At 43.3% G+C, this 26896-nt stretch overlaps 1 protein-coding gene across 1 annotated transcript; it reads right to left on the minus strand.

Moving 5' to 3' along the window:
- Positions 1-5564: 5564 nt before the first annotated feature.
- LOC121393400 (monoacylglycerol lipase abhd6-A-like) lies at positions 5565-14218 on the minus strand. The gene is made up of 4 exons (XM_041561849.1): positions 14017-14218; positions 12384-12484; positions 10991-11094; positions 5565-5773 (listed from the first exon to the last, which is right to left on the minus strand). The coding sequence occupies exons 2-4, from the start codon at positions 12477-12479 to the stop codon at positions 5701-5703; spliced, it is 273 nt and encodes a 90-aa protein (XP_041417783.1). The 5' UTR covers positions 12480-12484; positions 14017-14218; the 3' UTR covers positions 5565-5700.
- Between the last annotated feature and the right edge of the window lie 12678 nt (positions 14219-26896).

Genomic DNA, 26896 nt, shown 5'->3' on the forward strand with positions numbered 1-26896 from the left:
GGGCGACTTCGAATACAAAGCGATGCGTGTCCATGCCGCTTGCCGGCGCAAGACAGAGGGAAGACTATTGCTGGCAACACCACACAGATTCCCAGGAATATACTGCATGGCTTCCCTCCTCTGGCCCTCTCATCGATTCCCGATCCACAGGGCATGTCAGGCAATATATTTTAATGATTTATTATAACTGACTTTATTGGGGAGGGGTGATGGTAGGGGACAATCTATTATTAACCCCAAACAATGAATTGTTGTAAGCTAACTCAAGCTGCTTCCCTGACACTCTTTGCAATTTTTCAATCACTTTTTATTCGTTTCTGAGATATTTGCATTTTTAGACTGCTAGTATTTAGGCTTTGGTGCCAACTGAGAGTCAGCCACTGCAAGGGTTAAAGGAATTCTGCGCCGGTGCATAGAAAAGTGCCAAGGGGCTGACACTCTGGACCTTCCCAAAGAGCTGTGGACAGGCCCGGACTTTGCGAAGGTGGCGCCCCAAGGCCGCAGTGCCGGCTGCTTCTTGTGCGTCTCATGGTCCTAGCGCTGACCCAGCCTGCGATCCTCCCGCACAAAGCGCAAGCAAGCGCATTCTCAAGCATTTGAGCTTTGAGTCCCCAGTGCTCCTTAGGAAAGAGACTGGATGCATCCGCCCCCTATCATTTTGTGCCCTAGGCCTGGGGTCTCGCCACAAATCCGCGGCCTGGCTGTTGAGAGGTGACCCCTGCCTAGCAGTATAAAAGTGCTGAAAACTGCTAATATGGCTGAAAACAGAAAAGGAATGGGAAAATGATGAGAGCACCTACAGTGTAAGGGTTGCCATCTATCCGATTTCTCCCCAAACAGCCCTGTTTTGGATGGTCTGTCCGTACTTCCAAATTAGGAAATCCAGACAGGACATTGAAGTTAATGACACGGCAATTAGCCCAATCAATCCACATCATCAGCCCTGAACCCCATTATCCACCCTGTCCCCAACACCACTGGCCCGCCCCTGTCATTCGCCCGCCCCCCAATTGAAAAGGTATCAACCCTAATACAAAATCATAAAAATGCTTCGCTGACAAAAAAAAAAAAAAAGCACATTTTGAAAACCAAAATCTTACAATGACAGACCTGCAAGTCCAGCCCAGGGAAATAATGTATGTGTGTATCTAGTCTTTCACACTGGACCATAACAATTCAAGCTCAAATGTGATTGTGATTCTATTCCTCTTGCACCTTTGATGCTGCCCCATTGCTCCCCAGTGACAGGGCCGGACTGGGAGTAAAAAGCAGCCCTGGCAAAAAAACCCAAAGCAGCCCACACTGGTCTTTTACTTACACACACGCATATTTCATATGTATATATAGATATATATATTATAGGGATGCACCGAACCCCGAATCAGTCGCGAAAGATTCGGACGAGAACCGAATCCTAATTTGCATATGCAAATTAGGGGTAGAAAGGGGAAAACAAAGGTTTGGCTGGGCAGAAGGATTCGGCCAAATCCTGCTGAAAAAGGCCCGAATTCCGAATCCTGGATACGGTGCATCCCTAATATATTATATAGTGGATAATGTACCCCCTACTGTAATTTATAAAGATATCACAAGTCACAGAGGAGTTATGTGACCATATAAAAACACGAGGCCGCATAACTCCAATGTGATCACATATCTATAAATTAGGGGGTACATTATGAATTATAATTTACAGCAGGGGTGTCCAACCTTTTGGCTTCCCGGGCCACATTCGAAAATTTTTCTTGGGCCGCACATGAAATACATAACACTTTTGATTTCTAAAAATAAAGGAAATACACAGAAAATGAACTACAATACCTGTGCAGTAAAAAAAAGTCTAGAAAATAAATGAATATATTTGAAAATATGCCTTTTTCAAATTTTGCAAATTTTTCACGAAGCAAAATGGGACAAATTTGACCATCATCAGGGGTGTAAATACAAACGAAGGGGCCCAATAAGGCCCTAATTAGCTCTACTGCTATTTCCCTAGGACTGACCCAGTTCATCAAGCAGCTGCCACAGGTGGAACTCACCTTTCTGCTTTAAACATCCAACATTGAGGCATGAGGGCCCCATAAAACAAATAGCAAGGAGTGAACTTATAATGGGACTGGATGTCAGGATTTGGGGGTGTTGTACTTCAAAAACAACACATTTCCATTACAGATACACCTTGGGTAACACAATGTTCTCTAAGCAGGCAGTAATTGTAATACAGGTATGGGACCTGTTATCCAGAATGCTAGGGACCTGGGGTTTTCCGGATGCCTGATCTTTCCGTAATTTGGGTCTTCATACCTTAAGTCTACTAGAAAATCATATAAACATTAAATAAAGCCAATAGGCTGGTTTTGCTTCCAATAAGGATTAATTATATCTTCGTTGGGATCAAGTACAAGCAATCCCAGTTGCCTCTTTAGCCTATAGGAATGTACCCCTAATCTCACCCTTCAGTTTACATTTGTGAGGCCCCTGAGGGGGAAGCAATAGACTCTGGAAACTCGGATCAGAACACTGTAACATCTTCCCATAAAAGCAAATTTAACTGCCAGTGTTTCCTTATTGTCACCACTAGGGGCAGTGTCACCTGCAGACTTTACACATGATCCCCCCAGGCTGAGCACATGATTCAAGGAATTGTTCAGTGTAAAAATAAAAACTGGGTAAATAAATAGTAGTAAGACAAAACAGAGGCGCCTGGTGTGTTTATACAAAGACACTGTCGTTCCATATTGCCTGATGAACCAGGAAATGCCTGTGAAACGCGTTGCAATACTGTTTTGTGAATAAACTATTACTGAAAATTACCACTTTCGTTGGTGTCTGATTGGAGGAGGTAAGTCCACTATTACCTCCTCTGAATTACCCATTGGGTTTTTAAGTGTTTTTAGCTAATTTTATCCTTTTGGCGCCTCTGTTTTGTCTTACTACTATATCGAGTCACCCCGAGTGGAGGGGTATCATCCCCTTTTTCTTCTACAGAGAGCGACGTCTTATTCCTGAGTGGGGTCAGGATAATCTCCCCACCTGCCTATACAGTGGTTGCCTATTGGTAACCCTGGTGTGTGAGTATTAACTTGTTTACTCTACCATTACTCCTTGTAAAAACATATTACACTATTGGGGCTCTTGGTGTTCCTTTTGTCTTGGGTAAATAAATAGACTGTGCAAAATAAATAATGTATCTAATATAGTTAGTTAGGCAAAAATGTAATGTATAAAGGCTGGAGTGGTTGGATGTATATGTATTGATGTCTGTCAGACACTACTTCCTGCTTTTCAGCTCTCTTGGTTTACACTGACTGGTTACCCTGGTTACCAGGCAGTAACCAATCAGAGACTTGAGGGGAGGTCACATGGGACATAACTGTTGCTTTTGAATCTGAGCTGAATGCTGAGGATCAATTACAAACTCACTGAACAGAAATGTACCATGTGGCCCCCCTTATAGTCACTGACTAACTCAGAGTTATAGAGCTGAAAAGCATGAAGTTGGATTCTGGCTGTTTTATTAGACATCTGTTCACTCCAGCCTTTATACATTACATTTTTGCCTCACTAACTATATTAAAAACATTTTTTATTTTGCACAGCCTATTTATTTACCCAGTTTTTCTTTTCACACTGAACTATTCCTTGAAATGATAAAGTCACAGTGGGGGGGACTTACCTGACAAGGCCAAAGTCATATTATTAGTAATTGCCCCACACATTAGAAACATTCTGTGGCAACATGGAGCCAAGAGGATTTTCCTTGGGGAGGTACAATCGTAGTGAACAGCACAGATGCTATTGGTCACTTTGTAGCACAACTATTATCGCCACATTTACACTCTGGATATGGACAGGTTATTCCCACCTGCCTGAGAGGCTGCAAAGAACTGGCCCAGAGCATTGCACAAAATATAAAGGGAGGGTGGGCGTTCTACAGGAAAATAATTTCTTCTCTCATTTTTTAAAAACCAAATACAGAAAAATGATGGATTTTAACAGGTACTGCAAATCTAATGCCTGGAATAAACCAAAAGGACCTTATCTTAATTGTTGAGGAATTATAATAATTATAATATATATATATATCTACACACATACATATACAGTGTACACTGAAATCACTCAAACAACGATAGAGACCGCTCTAACTCACACTCCCTATGGCTGCTCTTATATTATTATTATGCAGGTGATCTGGTCCACAGGGCCTCACCACATATGTAGCCAAAAGCAAAAGAAGGACGGCAGGTTGATTTCAGTGCAGATGTAAAAAGTAAAGAGTAAAATAGAATAAGGCTAGAAATGCTGTATTTTGTATACTAACATAAACATGAACTTACTGCACCCAAGCCTAATCAACAAAATGAATTTATGCTTTCAAAGTTGGCCACAGGGGGGTCACCATCTTGTAAACTTGTTATACATCTTTGCAAGACAAGACTGTGCACATGCTCAGTGAGGTTCTGTGCTGCTTAGGGATCGTCATAAATGATCAAAACCAGCACAAGTCAAATAATATCTGCCAGAAGCCGATACAGCAGACTGATTAATAATCAGAATATACAGACTGCACTGGCTCCTGTGTTGTCATGTAATCTAATGTGGATTTTATAGTTTTTCTATTGTTTAATACAATACAGTTAAACAAATGTCTTGCATTACATTAACTTGCCTTCTGCCTAATGAGCTCCTTTAATTAGCCTTTGAGCTCCTTTAATTGGCCTGATTGACTAAATGCAAATCTGCCCCAGACCCATCCTGCAAATAACCCGGGGCAGGAGGAGCTCCACCCCACGGCGCCGGGAGACCAATAGAAAGAGCCGAAGTTGTTATATATAATTTATTATCAGAAGTAGAAATGCTCTGCAATGCGGCTGGTGCATCATGGAGCCAGAATGTCAAGTTCTCACCCAGATCATTGTCACAAGTATTTTTGTGCATTTTGTGATCTCTATACAAAATACAGTTACAGTACTTTCATTAGTGTTACTCGTTAGGGTTAATTAGTGGCGCCAGAAACATTCCTCACATTAACCCATCAAACCCTCCAGTGATTGGTCAGTCATGTGACACAGGGGAGGGGGGGGACTTGTGACCTTCCCAAATGTCAGTTTCATACAATCAGCCCAATTATTAAACACTATGTGTGCCACTATCTGTGCTCTCTGATTTAACTGGTTACATTATTATTGGCTGCTGGGGGCCATTTCCCTGAAGTTACACACAGTATTGTAGACACACGTCCATCAAGTTCAACCTTTTCACTCTATTTCACCTGTAACTGCCAGTTATCATCTTACTATCATTGATATAGCGCCAACATTCCCTGCAGCGCGGTATCTAAGCCCAAATGAAAAATAAGAATTTCTAAAGGACCAAAATGCCAGTTCTTGTTGAACTCATGCAACAGGCTGAGAGCCTAAAGACATGGCAGGACTATAATGGGTCTTATGGGCCATAATTCGGGTTTTCATGGTTTGGACCAGACACAGGGTCCTACTGAGAAATAACGAATACAGAATTATCGGGCCGACGTCCTATCTTCATCCCAGTCCCAGTGGCTTGTGCCATTGGTCACCCTTATCTGCGGCACAGAACAAAGTCATTGTTGGGTCTCGGCCCAGGAACTACATTCTATTCCTAGTGGTTCTGCCGGATCCCTGAGAGACTCAACGCGACGGGAGAGAAGGACCAGAAATATTATTCGTGTTTCTTGTTGTTCTCTGTGCTCTGAAGTGAAGACAAGAAGTCCGTCATGAGTTTGGCGCTTTTCCTGGGCAACTGAGAGTCAGCACTGCAAGGGTTAAAGGAATTCTGGCGGTGCATAGAAAGTGCCGAGGGGCTGACACTCTGGACCTTCCCAAAGAGCTGTGGACAGGCCCGGACTTTGCGAGGTGGCGCCCAAGGCCGCAGTGCCGGCTGCTTCTTGTGCGTCTCATGGTCCTAGCGCTGACCCAGCTGGATCCTCCCCGCACAAGCGCAAGCAAGCGCGTTCTCAAGCATTTGAGCTTTGAGTCCCCAGTGCTCCTTAGGGAAGAGACTGGATGGCATGCCGTCCCTATCGTTTTTGTTGCCCTAGGCCTGGGGTCTCGCCACAAATCCGGGCCTGGCTGTTGAGGTGACCCCTGCCTAGCAGTAAAAAAGTGCTGAAAACTGCTAATATGGCTGAAAACAGAAAAGGAATGGGAAAATGATGAGAGCACCTACAGTGTAGGGTTGCCATCTATCCGGATTTCTCCCAAACAGCCCTGTTTTTGGATGTCTGTCCGTACTTCCAAATTAGGAAATCCAGACAGGACATTGAAGTTAATGACACGGCAATTAGCCAATCAATTGCCACATCATCAGCCCTGAACCCCATTATCCACCCTGTCCCCAACACCACTGGCCTGCCCCTGTCATTCGCCCCGCCCCCAATTGAAAAGGTATCAACCCTAATACAAAATCATAAAAATGCTTCGCTGAAAAAAAAAAAAAAAAGCACATTTTGAAAACCAAAATCTTAGAATGACAGACCTGCAAGTCCAGCCCAGGGAAATAATGTATGTGTGTATCTATGTCTTTCACACTGGACCATAACAATTCAAGCTGAAATGTGATTGTGATTCTATTCCTCTTGCACCTTTGATGCTGCCCCATTGCTTCCCCAGTGACAGGGCCGGACTGGGAGTAAAAAGCAGCCCTGGCAAAAAAACCAAAGCAGCCCACACTGGTCTTTTACTTACACACACGCATATTTTCATATGTATATACATATATATATTATAGGGATGCACCGAATCCACTATTTTGGATTCAGCCAAACTCCGAATCCGTTGCGAAAGATTCGGCCGAGAACCGAAAACAAAGTCAAGCGATTTCCCTCCCTGCCCTTAATTTGCTTATGCAAATTAGGATTTGGTTCGGCTGGGCAGGAGGATTCGGCCAAAATCCTGCTGAAAAGGCCAAATCCCGAACCGAATCCTGGATACGGTGCATCCCTAATATATTATATAGTGGATAATGTACCCCCTACTGTAATTTATAAAGATATTACAAGTCACAGAGGAGTTATGTGACCATATAAAAGCACGAGGGCCGCATAACTCCGAGGTGATCACATATCTATAAATTAGGGGGTACATTATGAATTATAATTTACAGCAGGGGTGTCCAACCTTTTGGGCGTCTCGGGGCCACATTCGAAAATTTTTCTGGGGCTGCACATGAAATACATAACACTTTTGATTTCTAAAAATAAAGGAAATACACAGAAATGAACTACAATACCTGTGCAGTAAAAAAAAAAAAGTCTAGAAAATAAATGAATATATTTGAAAATATGCCTTTTTCAAATTTTTCCACGAAGCAAAATGGGACAGATTTGACCATCACCAGGGGTGTAACTACAAACGGAGGGGCCCAATAAGGCCCTAATTAGCTCTACTGCTATTTCCCTAGGACTGACCCAGTTCATCAAGCAGCTGCCACAGGTGGAACTCACCTTTCTGCTTTAAACATCCAACACTGAGGCATGAGGGCCCCATAAAACAAATAGCAAGGAGTGAACTTATAATGGGGACTGGATGTCAGGATTGGGGGTGTTGTACTTCAAAAACAACACATTTCCATTACAGATACACCTTGGGTAACACAATGTTCTCTAAGCCGGCAGTAATTGTAATACAGGTATGGGACCTGTTATCCAGAATGCTCGGGACCTGGGTTTCTGGATAACTGATCTTTGTGTAATGTGGGTCTTCATACCTTAAGTCTACTAGAAAATCATATAAACATTAAATAAAGCCAATAGGCTGGTTCTGCTTCCAATAAGGATTAATTATATCTTAGTTGGGATCAAGTACAAGCAATCCCAGTTGCCTCTTTAGCCTATAGGAATGTACCCCCTAATCTCACCCTTCAGTTTACATTTGTGAGGCGCCTGAGGGGGAAGCAATAGACTCTGGAAACTCGGATCAGAACACTGTAACATCTTCCCATAAAAGCAAATTAACTGCCAGTGTTTCTTATTGTCACCACTAGGGGCAGTGTCACCTGCAGACTTTACACATGATCCCCCCAGGCTGAGCACATGATTCAAAGAATTGTTCAGTGTAAAAATAAAAACTGGGTAAATCGATAGACTGTGCAAAATAAATAATGTATCTAATATAGTTAGTTAGGCAAAAATGTAATGTATAAAGGCTGGAGTGGTTGGATGTATATGTATTGATGTCTGTCAGACACTACTTCCTGCTTTTCAGCTCTCTTGGTTTACACTGACTGGTTACCCTGGCTACAAGGCAGTAACCAATCAGAGACTTGAGGGGAGGTCACATGGGACATAACTGTTGCTTTTGAATCTGAGCTGAATGCTGAGGATCAATTACAAACTCACTGAACAGAAATGTACCATGTGGCCCCCCTTATAGTCACTGACTAACTCAGAGTTATAGAGCTGAAAAGCATGAAGTTGGATTCTGGCTGTTTTATTAGACATCTGTTCACTCCAGCCTTTATACATTACATTTTTGCCTCACTAACTATATTAAAAACATTTTTTATTTTGCACAGCCTATTTATTTACCCAGTTTTTCTTTTCACACTGAACTATTCCTTGAAATGATAAAGTCACAGTGGGGGGGACTTACCTGACAAGGCCAAAGTCATATTATTAGTAATTGCCCCACACATTAGAAACATTCTGTGGCAACATGGAGCCAAGAGGATTTTCCTTGGGGAGGTACAATCGTAGTGAACAGCACAGATGCTATTGGTCACTTTGTAGCACAACTATTATCGCCACATTTACACTCTGGATATGGACACGTTATTCCCACCTGCCTGAGAGGCCGCAAAGAACTGGCCCAGAGCATTGCACAAAATATAAAGGGAGGGTGGGCGTTCTACAGGAAAATAATTTCTTCTCTCATTTCTTAAAAACCAAATACAGAAAAAGGATGGATTTTAACAGGTACTGCAAATCTAATGCCTGGAATAAACCAAAAGGACCTTATCTTAATTGTTGAGGTATTATAATATATTTATATAGTGAATAAAGTACCCCCTCTTGTAAAATATAAGGATATTATAAGTTACCGAGGAGTTTCATGATCATATAAAAGTACGAGGCCGAAGGCCGAGTGTTTTTATACAGGTCATGGAACTCCGAGGTAACTTCTAATATCCTCATATTTTACAACTGGGGGTACTTTATTTATTATAATACACAAATTTCAGTGCGTCATGTGACTGAAATGACATCAGAACTCACCGTTTATAACTGATGACATCAGAACTCACCGTTAATAAGGATATAATTTACAAGATATTCATGGCTTTTGTGTATTATATATATATACAGTGTACACTGAAATCACCTCAAACCAACGATAGAGACCGCTCTAAACTCACACTCCTATGGCTACTCTTATATTATTATGCAGGTGATCTGTCCACAGGGCCTCCACCAACAATATGTAGCGAAAAGCAAAAAGAAGGACGTGAGGTTGATTTCAGTGCAGATGTAAAAAGTAAAGAGTAAAATAGAATAAGGCTAGAAATGCTGTATTTTGTATACTAAACATAAACATGAACTTACTGCACCACAAGTCTAATCAAACAAATGATTTATGCTTTCAAAGTTGGCCACAGGGGGCACCATCTTGTAACTTTGTTATACATCTTTGCAAGACCAAGACTGTGCACATGCTCAGTGTGGTCTGGGCTGCTTAGGGATCGTCATAAATGATCAAAACAGCACAAGTCAAATAATATCTGCCAGAAGCCGATACAACAAGACTGATTAATAATCAGAATATACAGACTGCACTGGGTCCTGTGTTGTCATGTAATCTAATGTGGATTTTATAGTTTTTGTATTGTTTAATACAATACAATTAAACAAATGTCTTGCATTACATTCACTTGCCTTCTGCCTAATGAGCTCCTTTGATTAGTCTGATTGCCTAAATGCAAATCTGCCCCAGACCCATCCTGCAAATAACCCGGGGCAGGAGGAGCTCCACCCCACGCGCCCGGGAGACCAATAGAAAGAGCCAAAGTTGTTATTATAATTTATTATCAGAAGTAGAAATGCTCTGCATGCGGCTGTGCATCATGGAGCCAGAATGTCAAGTCTCACCCAGATCATTGTCACAGTATTTTTGTGCATTTTGTGATCTCTATACAAAATACAGTTACAGTACTTTCATTAGTGTTACTCGTTAGGGTTAATTAGTGGCGCCAGAACATTCCTCACATTAACCCATCAAACCCTCCAGTGATTGGGTCAGTCCATGGGACACAGGGGAGGGGGGGGGACTTGTGACCTTCCCAAATGTCAGTTTCATACAATCAGCCCAATTATTAACACTATGTGTGCCACTATCTGTGCTCTCTGATTTAACTGGTTACATTATTATTGGCTGCTGGGGGCCATTTCCCTGAAGTTACACACAGTATTGTAGTCACACGTCCATCAAGTTCAACCTTTCACTCTATTTCACCTGTAACTGCCAGTTATCATCTTACTATCATTGATATAGCGCCAACATTCCCTGTAGCGCGGTATCTAAGCCCAAATGAAAAATAAGAATTTCTAAAAGGACCAAAATGCCAGTTCTTGTTGAAACTACATGCAGCAGGCTGAGAGCCTAAAGACATGGCAGACTATAATGGGTCTTATGGGCCATAATTCGGGTTTTCATGGTTTGGACCAGACACAGGGTCCTACTGAGAAATAACGAGATACAGAATTATTGGGCCGACGTCCGTATCTTCATCCCCAGTCCCAGAGGCTTGTGCCATTGGTCGCCCTTATCTGCGGCACAGAACAAAGTCATTGTTGGGTCTCGGCCCAGGAACTACATTCTATTCCTAGTGGTTCTGCCGGATCCCTGAGAGACTCAACGCGACGGGAGAGAAGGACCAGAAATATTATTCGTGTTTCTTGTTGTTCTCTGTGCTCTGAATTGAAGACAAGAAGTCCGTCATGAGTTTGGCGCTTTTCCTGGGCCTTTCCATCACTACTGAGTGGCCGCAGTTCTCCAGAATCTCTACTTGGCACCCGCGGATAGAACCGGCCAAAACCTCAGCCCCAGATACATCCAGAACCTACAACAAAAGAAAGGTACTGCCATTGTTTCAGATGATTTTGATAAATATCTCACATCTGTGTCCCATTCCTCATTGAGCAAGAGATATTTTTATAGCCCCAAAACTTCTGGTTCTGGTGTTTGTAACACTCTTTGATCACTGGATAATTGATTCATTAGTTCATTAGGCTCTGGTTTACTCAACCAGCTGCATATAAATTCAGGCCCAGCATAGGGGATGACATTAGTGATAACATTTTACTGCTTATAAATGGCAGTAAAAATGGCAGTTGGACAAGGCTCTAGGAACTGGATTCCATTCAATCAACATTGAACCAGCTGGGATATCAAGGAAACACTGATTTGTTTGTTACTTCCCACTTCAAAATGTTTACTCTGTATTTCTCCTCTTTGCACTTTCCTCTCTGCTCTTTGCAATCTCTTCTCTGCACGCTCTTCTCTGCACTTTGCTCTTTGCACTCTCCTCTTTGCACTCTCATGCTTCATAAACATTTTTTCGTCACTTCCTCCAACAAGTCACAAAGGGATAGAAATTTCAGCCTCTCTCCATTCCTCCAACTTTTTCCCAACCTTTCTGCTTTACATCTCTTTAAACTCTTTAGAGAAGCCTCCCCTCCCTCTGTTTAGCTACCAAATGTATTACCTTATGTTACATCTCTTACCTGCTTATTTCTGATCTTGCCACTCCCACACCTTGTGTCTCAATCCCTTCCCTTTAGATTGTAAGCTCTTTTCCACAGGGCCTTCCTCACCTGGTTGTTATATATGTTACTCTGTATGTTATATTATGCACAATATGTTGGCACTCTTAAAATACATGTTAATAATAATGTGGGACCTCAGGCCTCATTTATGTGTGACACAACATGACATCGGTAGAACACAACACTGGGGTGCACAATGCAGCCCTGGCCAAACCGCATGTACTAAGGAGTTCTTTTTGCAACCTGCACCAGGTGTTACAATCTCTAATGATATACAAGTTTGGGTGTGGGATAGGGACACACGCATAGCACCCACAGCCTGCCCCATGTAAATAAAGTGTTACTGAACTCAGGCTGCTCTGTATTCAGCTAAGGACTGGCCAGAGCATTCATACCTCACCTATCTGCCCAAAGCCACACCCACCAGCACCCTAATATTAGTCCTCCCTTGTTCCTCCAGATGGTGGCGCTGTATCCCAACTCTGCTTTAAACAAAGTGCTAATAATCCAGTGATTTTAGTCCCACCTGATGTTGCCCCTGAAAATCCCCCCAGCCCTGCACAAGTCTGATGGAGACTCTTACCTGTTCTTGTTTGCCCCAGATTATCTGAGTGGGAGCCACAATTTTGTTCATGTTTTCCTGCAAACTGTGTCTCGACTTCTCATTGACAAGAGCCATAAACACTAGAGAAAGAAAAAATAATGGGAATTAAAAGGAACCTCTCATAGCAGTGTCCCCAGTACATTTAGACCAGTGAATCCCAACTAATGACTCGTGAATAACATGTTCCTCCCAAACCCCTTGGCTGTTGCTCCCAGTGGCCTCAGAGCAGGCGATTATTTTTCAATTCCAGGCTTGGAGGCAAGTTTTAGTTGTATAAAACCAGATATACTGCCAAACAGAGCCAGTCCACATAGCGGTTACCAATAGCCAATCACAGCCCTTATTTGGCACCTCAAGGACTTTGTTTAATGCTTGTGTTGCTCCCCAACTCCTTTTATAATTGATTGTGGCTCATGGGTAAAAAACATTGGGAGCCTTGATCTAGACGGAGGACAGACTACAATTCCCTTTTCAAAAGCACTTCCTTCATCTGACAAAAGCCTGACTTCAACCAGGGAGCACAATCTGTTACTATATTGCCCCCATTGGGTTTAAGGTCCTGCCAATGAGTTAATGATGTCACTGCCAGGGATAATGACACGTAGTCAATGCCAATGGGTTTATGATGTCACTGCCAGGGATAATGACACTTAGTCAATGCCAATGGGTTTATGATGTCACTGCCTGGGATAATGACACGTAGTCAATGCCAATGGGTTTATGATGTCACTGCCAGGGATAATGACATGTAGTCAATGCCAATGGGTTTATGATGTCACTGCCAGGGATAATGACACGTAGTCAATGCCAATGGGTTTATGATGTCACTGCCAGGGATAATGACAACTAATCAACATTGCATCATAAATGCCTCGCAGCGATTCTTCTGTGCTTTATGGCTAATCTCTGCCTAAAGCTCTTATCCATTATACATCACTCTGTGTAATCAAATTGCACTTAATTATCCGTCTCTGCAGACAAAAAGCAGGTCACATCCAGCCGGGGAGATTGGCTCTTTGGTGAATGGGATTCATGGGAAGAATTGTCTCCAGTTCTGGTTTAAATCAATGTCCAATATGGGACCAGTGAGTTCAGTTTTGCTGCTCACAAATAAACTGTTACTGGTTTCTAATTGTCTGGGGAAGTGCAGGGGCTCTGGGGTCCATGCAAAAGCCCAGCATCCTTGTCTTGCTTTATGGCAGGGATTCTAGACATAAACTCAATCTCATAACAACCGTCTCATAGGAACAGTCGCCCATTAGCTGAAAGTCTCATTTACATTTACAGCACTGCTGGCTGGAAGCACCGGAGACGGATTTTGCTGAGAGAGTGAGGAAAGTGCAGCCAAACACTTCTAGTTGAGTAATTAGCCTCTCTAAGGGGGCCTGCAAAGTAAGAGGGGGTCGCAGGTGACCCACAAATCATGGGTGGCCCAGGCTAGAAGGCGATGCACGGTTTGCAGGGGGCCTGGACTCGGCTAATTATGTGACTGGTTTTGGATATGGAATGTGAAAGTAAGGGTTACATCAATGAGATGGCAGGATGGACTGGCAGGGCATTCTGGGATTTGTAGTAGCACATATACATGGTCTTGTGGTTCATCTTAACTTACATTGTCTGTAAAATTCATTATGGGGAATGCGCACGTCAACGAGCCCCTGCAGGACCTGGAAGGAAGGAGCAATAAATATTGACAGTCAGCACTTGGCTTTTAAAGGGCAACACACCTGCATAAACCCTGATAATATACATTTAAAGGGTAAGTAAAGTGTAAAATAGAATAAGGCTAGAAATGTTGTCTTTTGTATACTAAACATAAACTTACTGCACCACAAGTCTAATCAAACAAATGATTTATGCTTTCAAAGTTGGCCACAGGGGGTCACCATCTTGTAACTTTGTTAAACATCTTTGCAAGACCAAGACTGTGCACATGCTCAGTGTGGTCTGGGCTGCTTAGGGATCGTCATAATTGATCAAAACAGCACAAGTCAAATAATATCTGCCAGAAGCCGATACAACAAGACTGATTAATAATCAGAATATACAGACTGCACTGGGTCCTGTGTTGTCATGTAATCTAATGGGGATTATATAGATTTTGTATTGTTTAATACAAACTTTCTCCAACTCTGCAGAACCAGTGGCTGCAGCAAAATAATCCTCCAAATAGAATCCCAGTTTATCTGTTTAAATCTGGCTCCATGATCTTTGTCCCTGCAGCTGGAGTTGGAGACAGTAAAGGGGATGTAAAGGCAAAAATAAAATCCAATACAAATCTCTACACAGTCTCCGACTGCTCTACAGGGAAACAAACAAAGCTGCTTGAGTTCTGCATGGCTGGGAAGTAAGGTGGGGGCTCCCCCTGCTGTTCATAAGTATGATTGTTTCCCTGCAGAGCAGTTAGGGACCGTCTGACAATTCCTATCCACAGCATTAAATGAAGGGAGAATTTCACTGTATACAGTCAGGTTTCTTATAAAAAACGGTACACATTTTTTTTATTAAAGTATATTGGAGATAGGTTTCTTTTTCATTAAAGAAAGTAAAAATGGGATTTTTATTTTTTTGCCTTTACATGCCCTTTTAGGTGTCTTTGCTTTCATTTTGGCAGGATAATACAAACCTTACAGAAGGGTTTATTTGCACTTATAACATTGCATTTTGCCCTTTATGACATGGCTCAGTCACTTACTGAAACACTGACCCTCAAAATGCACTGGCGCCACATTCAGTCACATTTATGCCAAAGATCCCCCTGCTAAACGTACCCCTGAATATTATGATATGATTCATCACTGTACAAAATAAAGACCAAATTATTAGAAAATTCAAATTCTATATAGAAATCTGTCAAATTCTGGGAGCTAGAGGCAAAAATACAGTAATAGTGACAGACGTCAGTGTATCAGTGGGAGAGATAAGGAAGCCGAGTCAAAGCAGAGAAAACAAACCCACCCGAACGTTTAATTTACTTAAATATATAAAATCCGAACCTCTAATGTGACACAAGTAAAAGTAACCGGATCATAAAAAGTTGAGAAATAGGACCTTTAAATAGTGACATTTTCTACTTCAAGTCAGTCTTAAGAATGAGCAGTTTGGGTTGTGTTGTGCTGCAGATATTCTGTACAATCCGAACCTGAAACTCAACAAATGACATCAAACCATGTCCCAAAATGATCAGTCAGTTCACATCTCTTTGGTCATTGGGCAGCGCCCCCTGCTGGCTCCATAAAAGGGGATTGTAGCACAACAGGAGGGCTAAGGGAGCTGATGCAGGAGCTACAGGAACAGTTTCATAGAGGAGGGGAATCATGATACTTTCATTATATTTCCTAGAAACAAAAATGTAAGGGGCAAATAAAATAAAATTTGAAGGCAGAATAGCTCCGCCATTACCAGGATTGCAAAACCCAGAAGTGCAACAATTAATATGAAAAAGTAGGGATGCACCGAATTCTAGGATTCAGCCAAATCCTTCTGCCCGGCCGAACCGAATCCTAATTTGCATATGCAAATTAGGGCGAGGGAGGGAAATTGCATGGAATTTTGTCAGAAAACAAGGAAGTAAAAATGTAATCCCTTCCCACCCCTAATTTGCATATGCAAATTAGAATCCGGTTTTGTTATTCGGGCTAAATCCTTCGTGAAGGATACGTGGGTTCAGGCCGAATCCAAAAAAGTGGATTCGGTGCATCCCTATCAAAGAGCAAAACGATGAATAATCTGCACCCCATTTATTGTATAACAGGAACACTGGACTGTCCCCCTCAATACCCAATTGGGACCCGCAGGTTTGGGGCCGACGCCCGGAATCCCACTCGGGCGAATTCAGGTTTAACTCTTCTGCTGTTCTCCCCACCCGCACCGCTTACACTGCCAGCTTCCTTTGCGAAGCCGTTGCATAAGATTTGGCCAAATACCGAACCAAATTTTGTAATATGCAAATTAGGGGTGGAAGGGGAAAACATTTTTACTTCCTTGTTTTGTGTCAAAAAAGTCACGTGATTTTCCCTCCCCACCCCTAATTTGCATATGCAAATTAGAATTCGGATTGCGGGCCGGGCAGAGGATTCGGTCCGAATCAGAATCCTGCTGAAAAAGGCCAAATCCTGGATTCAGTGCATCCCCTATTAGGAATTAGTTGGGGCTGGCTGTACAGGTATGCGACCCGTTATTCAAAATCCTTGGGAACCGGGTTTTTCTGGCTAATGGATCTTTCCGTAATTTGGATCTTCATACCTTAAATCCACAAAAAAATCATGTAAACATGAAATAAACCCCAATAGGCTGGTTTTGCCTCCAATAAGGATTAATTATATCTTAGTTGGATCTATGTACAAGCCCGAGCTGTTTATTATTACACGAAAAAAGGAAATCGGTTTAAAAATTTTGATTTTTTTTTTTGCGATAAAATGGGAGTTGCTATAGGAGATGGCCCTTTCTGTAATTCGGGGGTTTCTGGATAATGGGTTTCCCATTTATAACGGATCCATTACCCCGCGTACTTGCTTCTCATTGTTTGGACATTGAAAGTAAATGATATTTCTGTACCCACTAAACCCTATTTCTTTCCTCTGAGTGATACAATGTAAACGGATTGTTGCCCATGAGATGACGATTTTCTATAGAGACATAAATGTCTTTTCCAGGTGGAGAACAGGGGAGAGAGAACTAAGCAGCGCTCAGTTACCTGTGGGGGATCTTTGAAGGCGAACACAAGAGCAGAGTCTCAGCAGTGTCCTCCATTTCTCCGGCTGTGGACGGGATGAGCAGGATCCTCTGGTCGTCGCCAGATTTTTCCAGGCCCTTCAGGTGTTTTAGGAACTTACTCTCGGTTGGATACATCAAAACCTAATTGTCGTGGCCCAGGAGAGACATGTGCAACGAGTTAAACTCTTATTCCAGGTGTCATGTTCTCCTCTGCACAAGGTCTGGCAACAACTCCCAGCATCTTACTCCAATGTCAGCTCAAGAACTATCCATGGGGAGCCTGGGGGGTTTATGGGGGATCAGAGACAAACAGACCTAACACCCCCATGTAAAATACCAAGGGTCACCTGGAGGGGGGTAAAGGCACCGGCACTGGGCCCCCTGATTCCAGTGAAGCATTTAAACTAAAGGGCACAATGACATTCCTGTGTTTCCTACTTTGTGGTTTGGGGGGCTCTTCCCTGTTTCAGCACAATAATGTCCCCCATACACAGAGCCAGGACCCTACAGAATGGATTTGTTGAGATGGAAGAACCTGACGGCACAGAACCCTCAACCCAACTGAAACCCCTGTGGTAGAGTCCTGGGTGGGTCCCAGTTGGGAAGACCTAAGCCCAACCCCGGACACCGCTCGCAAGAGCTGAACCCGGACCCTCTATAAATCCCCCTCTTCCTGCTCCCGAAACCAACCCGCAGTGTCTTAATTTTAGGCCTGACCCGGGACCGCACGAAAAACCTGAAGTGATGTCACTGGGGGACAGAAGTGACATCACTCCCGGAGGTGGATCAACCAGGTCGGGGGAAATAGTTGCATTTAACTGGCAGGACTCAACCCCTGTGGGATGAACTGGAACCCCGACTGTGAGACTGATCCCCAACATCAGGGCCCAACCTTCATTCTTGTGGCTGAATGGAAGCAACTCCCAGCAAACAATGTTCCAACATCTAGTGGGAACCTTCCCAGAAGCACCGGGCAGTTATAGCAGCAAAGAGAGGGGCAACTTTCATGTTAATCCTCTTGGGTTGCCAAAGGGCTGTTGGGTGTCAGAGGTCCCTGTATTTGGGCCATATATTACATCCTTGGCTTATAATCAGACAATCGCATGTCATTATGCAGTAACAAGCCGCGTCTATATGAGACACTTTATATACATTAAGCTCCCAGTCTTCTTCATGCCCATTCCCAGGATTCGCCATTAGACTGTTCCTTTACAGAGAAGAGCAGCTTGTCTGGAGAAGGATTTACCTGCAGGACAGATGAGGGTGAGGCTGCTGATATCAGTTGGGTGCTGGGCGGCATAAACACCTGCCACATTCCCCCCCATCCAGGTGCCGACCAAATGGAAAGGCCTCTTGTTCAGTCCGATGCTTTCCACAAACTGTAGGACAAATCATATCAATTATTTACACAACTGGATGAACAGTAAATGATACTTAGATACATGTATGTGGCAGTCCACTAGGGGCAGTGACAGCACACGGGACAATGAGCAACATAACAAACAGCAATTGAGACTTTGCAATTATGTACTGATGTGAATAAGAGACTGGAATGTGAATAGGAGAGGCCTGAATAGACAGAGGAGCAATAAAAAGTAACAATAACAATACATGTGTAGCCTTACAGAGCATTTGTTTTTAGATGGGGTCAGTGACCCCCCATTTGAAAGCTGGAAAGAGTCAGAAGAAAAGGGCAAATATTTTTACAAAAACTACAAAAAATAAATAATGGGGACCAATTGAAAAGTTGCTTAAAATTGGACATTCTATAACATATTAAAAGTTAACGTAAAGATGAACCGCCCCTTTAACCCTTTAAGTGCCACAGAACGTAGAATCTACGTTCTGTGGAAAAGTAACTTGAAATGCCACAGAACGTAGATCCTACGTTCTGCAGCACTTCCGGGTTGTGGAGCGGAGGAGCGGCTGTTAGAGCCGCTCGCTCCGTTCCGCTTCGATCCCCTGCCCCTAGGCAACGAGCAGAGCAGGGGATCGAGTGGCCCCTGGGGCGCGATCGCCCCAGGGGGCCCAAAAGCAGCAGCAGGCACGTGTTACTTACGTGTCCTGCTGCTGCAGCCTGCACTGCGCCGTCGATCTCCTCCCCCACAGCACAGGAACACGCAGATCGTCGCAGATGTCTTCCTGGGACCCCTCCACATCGTGTGCAACAGTCTTCAGCGACTTTTTCAGGTTAGTGCAACAATTACACACACAAACACACCAACACACACTTATTACAGTAATACACACTTAGCATTCACACTTACACATAGATTTTTGGGGATTGGGGGCGTCACTTACACTCACTGCACTTACACCACACGTGCACACGCACACACGCGCACATAACATGTAATTTACCATTTGTACACACGCACATACATGGCATTGTGGCTTTTTTTTTTTTTCTTATCGCATCGTCTCTTTTTTTGGCTGAAAAAAATGTTTTATTGCCATTACGAATAGCGTATTCGCTAACCGTACTGTGCAATATCTTTTGTATGTTATTTCGGTGATTATATTGCAATTTTTGGGTATTTTGGTGCATTTTTAGCCATTTTTATTGAATTTTTAGCCATGTTATTGCATTTTCAGCTCTGCATATGTTGTGTTCACTTGTTTCTAGCCGTATAACCTGTTTGGCCCAGCTAAAATATTCAAACTGTGATTCTGACGACCGATAACACTAGTCTGGAAAAAAAGCATTGATTTTTGTGGTTTTATTGGATTTTTTTTCATTTCACTCTTTACTGCCTTATTTTGTTTTGCCTTGTAAATTTTATCTACTATATATCCATTTGGGGGTCTCTGTGCGCCACATAGTTTGGTATATCTGTAACACCTATTTGGGCTGCATAGCACACAAATAGTTAAACTGTCCAGCTAGCAGTAGAAGCATGGGTTACACGCGACTTCACACAACAGGGTCAGGGCCTTGGCCATGTGGAAGTGTTGCCTCTATGGTGTAGTGCAACTACATCCCCCAGGCTACTGTGCATACAACAAAAGATGGGCGCCAGGAGGTTCTTGCAGTAAAACAGAAAACGGTTTATGTAACTATGCACGAGGCAAGTGACCACAGGTTTAGTAGTCACACAGGAGCTGAGGCAATAGCACATTTCTCACACAGAGCTGCAGGCATTAGGCATTTCTCACAGAGGAAAGGTCTCCATTAGGCATTTGCAGAATTCACACACATTCCCTCCTGGAAGTTGTCAGGAAGCAGCTTGTACCCTACAGTCCCTCTTCACTGAGGTCCCTGACTGGAGGCAACACACAGAGCCTCTGGGAAGCTCCTCCCTTACTGCAAATCCTTGTTGGAGCTTCAGCTGCTCTTTCTCTCTCACCTCTCTGCCTTTCTCTCCTAGAGAGACTATAACAAGTCTGCCCTAGTGTAACTATTCCTCATTCACGAGGTTACCTGGTCCCCGACTTCTTCTTCCAAAGCACATGGGCCTTTCTGGGCCTAGCTGTGCCCAGGCTCCCCTGAGCTCACCCAGCTGGATCACCATCCACAGGCCAAAGAGGAAGTGGCCACTCCCTACACTCACTATATAGCAGTGTAGCAGGGGAGTGTCATTCTCTCCTGGCAGATCACTCTAAGAAAAAGGTGGGGGCCTTAAAGCTGCAGGGCAGATTACCCAGTAGGTGTCCCTACATATCTATGCATATTGGGCATCAAAGTGTTCAGTAGACCCCTGGCGTTCATATTTAGGATGTTTTATGCTGATACGTTACGAAATGTGGGGCATATAATGGGGTAAAATTCAATCTTTCTGACGATTTTCAAAAATTTGATAAAAACTGTTATGTTCAGCATTGCTTTGCAGTTTGGCAGTTTGCAGTAGAAACACATATTTACCCATATTGGATTCGTCAGAATGTGTACTTTCTGAAAATATATGGTTTTCTGGGGTCTCTGTACTGTTAGGGGGGTCTAATGTCGCATAATACACACACAAGGTGCTCATATTGCAGCAGCCAGCGCGTCAGCCGTGAAAATGTATATTGATGTATTGATGTGACCGAAGCCATCGCTGGCAAATTTTCGGAGGTTAGTCAATTTGCCCCATAGGCTGACTATCTCCACAGTTCAAGTGTAAATAGTCATAATGAAGAATTGCGTCTTATACAGATGAGGTCTAATTCATCAAAAACCCATGGGATGGTGCAGTTTCTGGCATCCGCACATAATTCTTTAGGCAAAAGTCTTCTTCAAATTGTAAACAGGGGCCCCCCCCCTAATAAGGAATTTTAACATATATTGGCAAAACAGGACAATCTCTGGATATGTTGGGGGCCATAAAGTTAATTTGCTGTGGGGCTGAGTAACATCTAATTACCCTGGGGGGCCCAGCCCTGGACTGGAAATCTGTGGGTTCTGGCAAGTGCCAGAGGGGCTGCTATAAGGTCCCATAGAAAGTCAGTATTTAGTGGGCTGGTGGGGGCTGTTTGGGCCTCTATGTACCTGAAATGCCAGGGCCTATTTTAATTCTCAGTCCGGACCTGTCGGGGCCCATCGGGGCTTCTGCCTCAGGGCCCCACTCCGGACCCTGGGGGATGCTGCCTCGGCAACTCCCGTCCGGCAACCCACCCGACGCATGTGTGCGAGCGTCAGCGCGCATACTACTTTTTTGTGCCGTGAGGAAGAAAACCAGGGTGCGGATCTGGGCCGGTGGGGGCCCACTGGAGCCGGGGGCCCACCGGGTTTTTTCCGAGGTCCTGCTGACCCAGTCCGACCCTGTAGTTACTCCACTGGTTGTGAATGAGCCCTTTCACACAAGTGTGATATAATTATAATTACACTTTACCTGCAGGCGTGTTGTTTACAGGAATAAGTGAACCTTTTTAGCTCTCACGACTGTATTCCTTAAAAGAGAAAGATCGATGTATATTTCCAGGATTGAGTTGTTTCCTGAGTAACGATTGCCATAAATCTTCCCCCATAATGAGTTCTGGGTTTTTGTTGCTGAGGAGCAAAGTTTTCTGTTTCTATTCAGTGAAACCCAATATTCACCGTGTGAGCTTTCATTGCTACAAAAAAAAGCCACTTATAGATGAAAAAGGTACCTGGTTAAAGGCAAAATGTGAGCAAACAAAAAAATGTAATGCCCTAATTAACTAAAAAGTGAAATTGTGCTGCTTCCAAGTCAATGAATTGATCTCATAAATATCTTTCTCAGGCTGATTAAATACATAACAATTATACAAGATTCTGAGATGAGCTCCTGTTTCAAAATGCTTCATTTAACTATCTTCAAATTAGTTTTGCTTCATCAATGGTTATATGTAATGTGATATCAGTTGGTTCTGCATTTACAGTATGTTACATTAGAACTAACTGCACTGGGAGGTTGATAGACAGATTAAAGGAGAACTAACCCCTAAAAAATAATATGGCTAAAAATGGCATATTTTATATAGTGAATCTGTATTAATGACTAATCAGCCTTATATTGTGACATTTCTATTCTATGTGTACTGTATATTGTGAGTGGCTCCCTAAGCTCAGTAAGTGACAGCAGCACAGAGCATGTGAATCAGTGAATCAGCAGAAAAGAAGATGGGGAGCTACTGGGGCATCTTCGGAGACAGGCCCGGACTGGCCATCTGTGAGATCGGGCAATTGCCCGTTGGGCTGCCCTCTTCCTAAAATAAATGGGCCTCTGGGACCTTTCCATTATACAAATAGAGATAAAGAAGACTGATGTAATGTGACAGCATGTAAAAAGAATCGGAACATCAGTACTGACTTGAGCCTGTGCAGCAGGAATTGTGTGTGTGTGTAGGAGCCGATTGCAGACTGAGAAGAATTCCCTCCCCCTTCCTGGGTCCTGAACTGCTGCACATTTACATAATCACTACGCAGTCAGCCCAGCCAATGCTTTCTATAGGTCAGTTGTCTTACTCACTGACCTATAGGAGATGATACAATAGGGGACTGGTGCTGTGTGACCATACACTGATCGATTAACCCTCTCAGCCTGGATCTGCACAAGGAGGGATCAGTAAAGCAGCTGAGCATAGCAGGCAGGTTGAAGACTGACAAAACTGTAAGAACTTTTACCTGTAATTGGCAGCAAGGGCAAAATGCTCAAAATAGGAGATGTCTGCCTGATTTTTATAATATAACTCTGTCATTAAAATAAAAGAAATGTTCAAGCGTCCATTGAATTGCCCACATTTTAATAGAATAGTTACCTAATTCAGCACATGCTAGCAGTGATTGTGTACATCATCCTGTTAAATGTGGTAGAACTACAGCTCTCAGATTTTGCGGGTATTCTAGCCTCTAATTCATTATTTAATCATTCTGCTTCCAACCACAATGAATTATCTGTAAAACCATTTGGAGGAACTGGAATATCGGTTAATGTTGTCCACCCATAATTAGAGAGTTGTAGTACAACCATATAAGGTATACCTTATTACTTCCTCATTAGGTATTATGTGTTGGTCAGACGCAGCCAGAGGGTCTTTAGGGAGAGTGTATTGCCTGCAGATAGAGATTTTTAGTTGTTTTGACTTCACTGTAATCGTTGTTGAATTTCAAGTCGCAGCATTTTATAGCAGCATCCAGTAGCGTAACTAGAGGGGGACGGGCCCTGGTGCGTGACATGCAGCCGGGCCCCTCCCCCCTCCGTACCGCCCGCATTTTCAGTGGCGCGCGGGCTGCCGGGGGGCCCTAAGAGGGTGCGGGCCCAGGCCCACTCGCACCCCTTGCTCCCTCGGTAGATCCGCCACTGGCAGCATCTGAGGACCTGATGCTGTATAGCTAATCTATTTACTGCACTTGATAGCCCACTTTTCAAAGAATGTTTACAATAATGTCTTCTGTTTATATAGCCACTTATGCAGGGTGTTGATAAAGGCTTAATGGTTCAAAGGATGCAGCAGGTAATTACCATACTATTACTCACAATGCCTGTTATTTTAGGTGGTTTAAACTCTCTTGGTTTTTGGTGAATTTATACTTTATGGTGACCTTGTTATATTCAGAGAAATTCCACTGTGACTATGGGATAGCAGGTATAGTAGGGAGAGATGGTGCCTATAGTAACAGTGGATAATAGTCTCTGGGAAGGGAGTGTGACTGTGGGATAGCAGGTATAGTAGGGAGAGATGGTGTCTATAGTAACAGTGGATAATAGTCTCTGGGAAGGGAGTGTGACTGTGGGATAGCAGGTATAGTAGGGAGAGATGGTGTCTATAGTAACAGTGGATAATAGTCTCTGGGAAGGGAGTGTGACTGTGGGATAGCAGGTATAGTAGGGAGAGATGGTGTCTATAGTAACAGTGGATAATAGTCTCTGGGTAGGGAGTGTGACTGTGGGATAGCAGGTATAGTAGGGAGAGATGGTGCCTATAGTAACAGTGGATAATAGTCTCTGGGAAGGGAGTGTGACTGTGGGATAACAGGTATAGTAGGGAGAGATGGTGTCTATAGTAACAGTGGGATAATAGTCTCTGGGAAGGGAGTGTGACTGTGGGATAACAGGTATAGTAGGGAGAGATGGTGTCTATAGTAACAGTGGATAATAGTCTCTGGGAAGGGAGTGTGACTGTGGGATAGCAGGTATAGTAGGGAGAGATGGTGTCTATAGTAACAGTGGATAATAGTTTCTGGGAAGGGAGTGTGACTGTGGGATAGCAGGTATAGTAGGGAGAGATGGTGTCTATAGTAACAGTGGATAATAGTCTCTGGGAAGGGAGTGTGACTGTGGGATAGCAGGTATAGTAGGGAGAGATGGTGTCTATAGTCAGGGCCGCCATCAGGGGGGTACAGGGGGTACACCTGTACCGGGCCCGGGGCTAAAGGGGGGCCCGGCTGTGCTGAAGACCCGAAGTCGCGCCGAAAATTGGATGTGGAGGAGAAGTGCAAAGTTAGGGATTATCTGCAAGTTCCACTATCAGTAAACTCAATTTCAAGCTGTGACACAATGCACAACTGAAGTTTTCATCAGCAGTATGAAATTTGCAGACGATCCCTAACTCTGCAATCTCGCCCTGCCCCAGTGCTTTTCAGCCAATGACAGCGTCTCCCTTCCTTATGTCCCGCCCCTGTAAGCACACGGTTCCTCTTTGGGCTCTTTTCTTTATGACACAGAGAGAGTTGAGTGGCAGCATCCTGGAGCTTGCAGAGAAACAGAACATGAGGGAGACAAAGCAGTTATGTGTATGTTGTACTTAGTATTTGCCTAACTATGACTCTTTGTAGTGTCATATATTTAACTACCACAGACCCTGTGTACAGAGTTTGCCTAGTGCTGGTATCAGTAGAAACCTGGATCCTGTTATATACAGTGTGTGCAATGCCCACTTATACAATGATTTTTTTGTAGGGGGGCCCTGGCACTGATAGTTTTTTTTTAACTTATGGGGGGCCCTGACCACCAATGTTTTTTTAGAAAAACATTTACGGGGCCCCTGGTGCCAATAGTTTTTTTTTTTAACTTATGGGGGGGTCCTGACCACCAATGCTTTTTTTATAAAACATTTATGGGGCCCCTGGTGCAAATAGTTTTTTTTTTAACTTATAGGGGGGCCTGACCACCAATGCTTTTTTAAAAAACATTTATGGGGCCCCTGGTGCCAATAGTTTTTTTTTTAACTTATAGGGGGGGCCTGACCACCAATGCTTTTTTAAAAAACATTTATGGGGCCCCTGGTGCCAATAGTTTTTTTTATACTTATCGGGGGGGGCTGACCACCAATGCTTTTTTAAAAAACATTTATGGGGCCCCTGGTGCCAGTAGTTTTTTTTTAACTTATGGGGGGGCCCTGACCACTAATGTTTTTTTAAAAAACTTTTATGTGGGACCCCTGTCGCCAATTTTTTTTTGTTTTTTAAATTATAAGGGGGCCCTGACCACCAATGGCTTTTTTTTGTGAGTGGGGGGTTTACCATTTTAAGCAGTTGTGTCTTTGTGGACATTTTACTGTGGTGTGGGCGGGATCTGCGGTGGGCCTTGGGGGTGGGCGGGGACCGGGGGCCCAGAAAATTTTGCTGTACGGGGCCCCGTGATTTCTGATGGCAGCCCTGTCTATAGTAACAGATACCCTACAGTAAATAATAAGGATATTAGAAGGGGTTCTGGACCATATAAAGACACAAGGCTGCAGAATATTTAACATATTTTACATGAATTACACAAGCGAGAAAGACAGCTCTTTATGCACATAATTCTTTGCAGTTTTATCCCAATAAATGCGTGGATGTGTACAAGATGATCATAAGTTTACATGTGGGCTGCTTTGATGTTTTTGCCCGGGCTGCTTTTTACTCCCAGTCCGGCCCTGTTCGGAGACACAGATCTTTACTGCTAAAGAAGCACAAAAGATCATGTACAACATTTCTACTTTTTTAAGCTTTACTTCTCCTTTAACGCACCAGAAAAAAATACTTTTTGAAATACATTTCATTAGAAATGAATGCAGATTAGAAATTTCGGCGCACACAATCACCCCCTAATTCTTATTCTTGTTTTTCTTCATTTTTTCCTCTGTTTCTTTCTTTTCTTTCCTCCCCAGTATCATGTAAAACGGAGGGTGTTGTATTCCGTGTGTTTATAATGAGAAATGATGTGTAACGCATACAATAGTAACCTGGTTCTCTGCTTCAGTGAAAGTCCGGATTCCTCCTGCTCTGGGAACATAGAAACGGACTGTGTTGCTCTGTTTGCTTATGCTTCCAGTTATGTTCAAAAGGAATCACTCCGAATCAGCACCTGTATTAATGTAAATAGCGAGGTACCCTGGGAGGGAAATATGGTACC

The sequence above is a fragment of the Xenopus laevis genome, chromosome 4S (genome assembly GCF_017654675.1).
Source record: "Xenopus laevis strain J_2021 chromosome 4S, Xenopus_laevis_v10.1, whole genome shotgun sequence".
Taxonomy (NCBI): Eukaryota; Metazoa; Chordata; class Amphibia; order Anura; family Pipidae; genus Xenopus; species Xenopus laevis.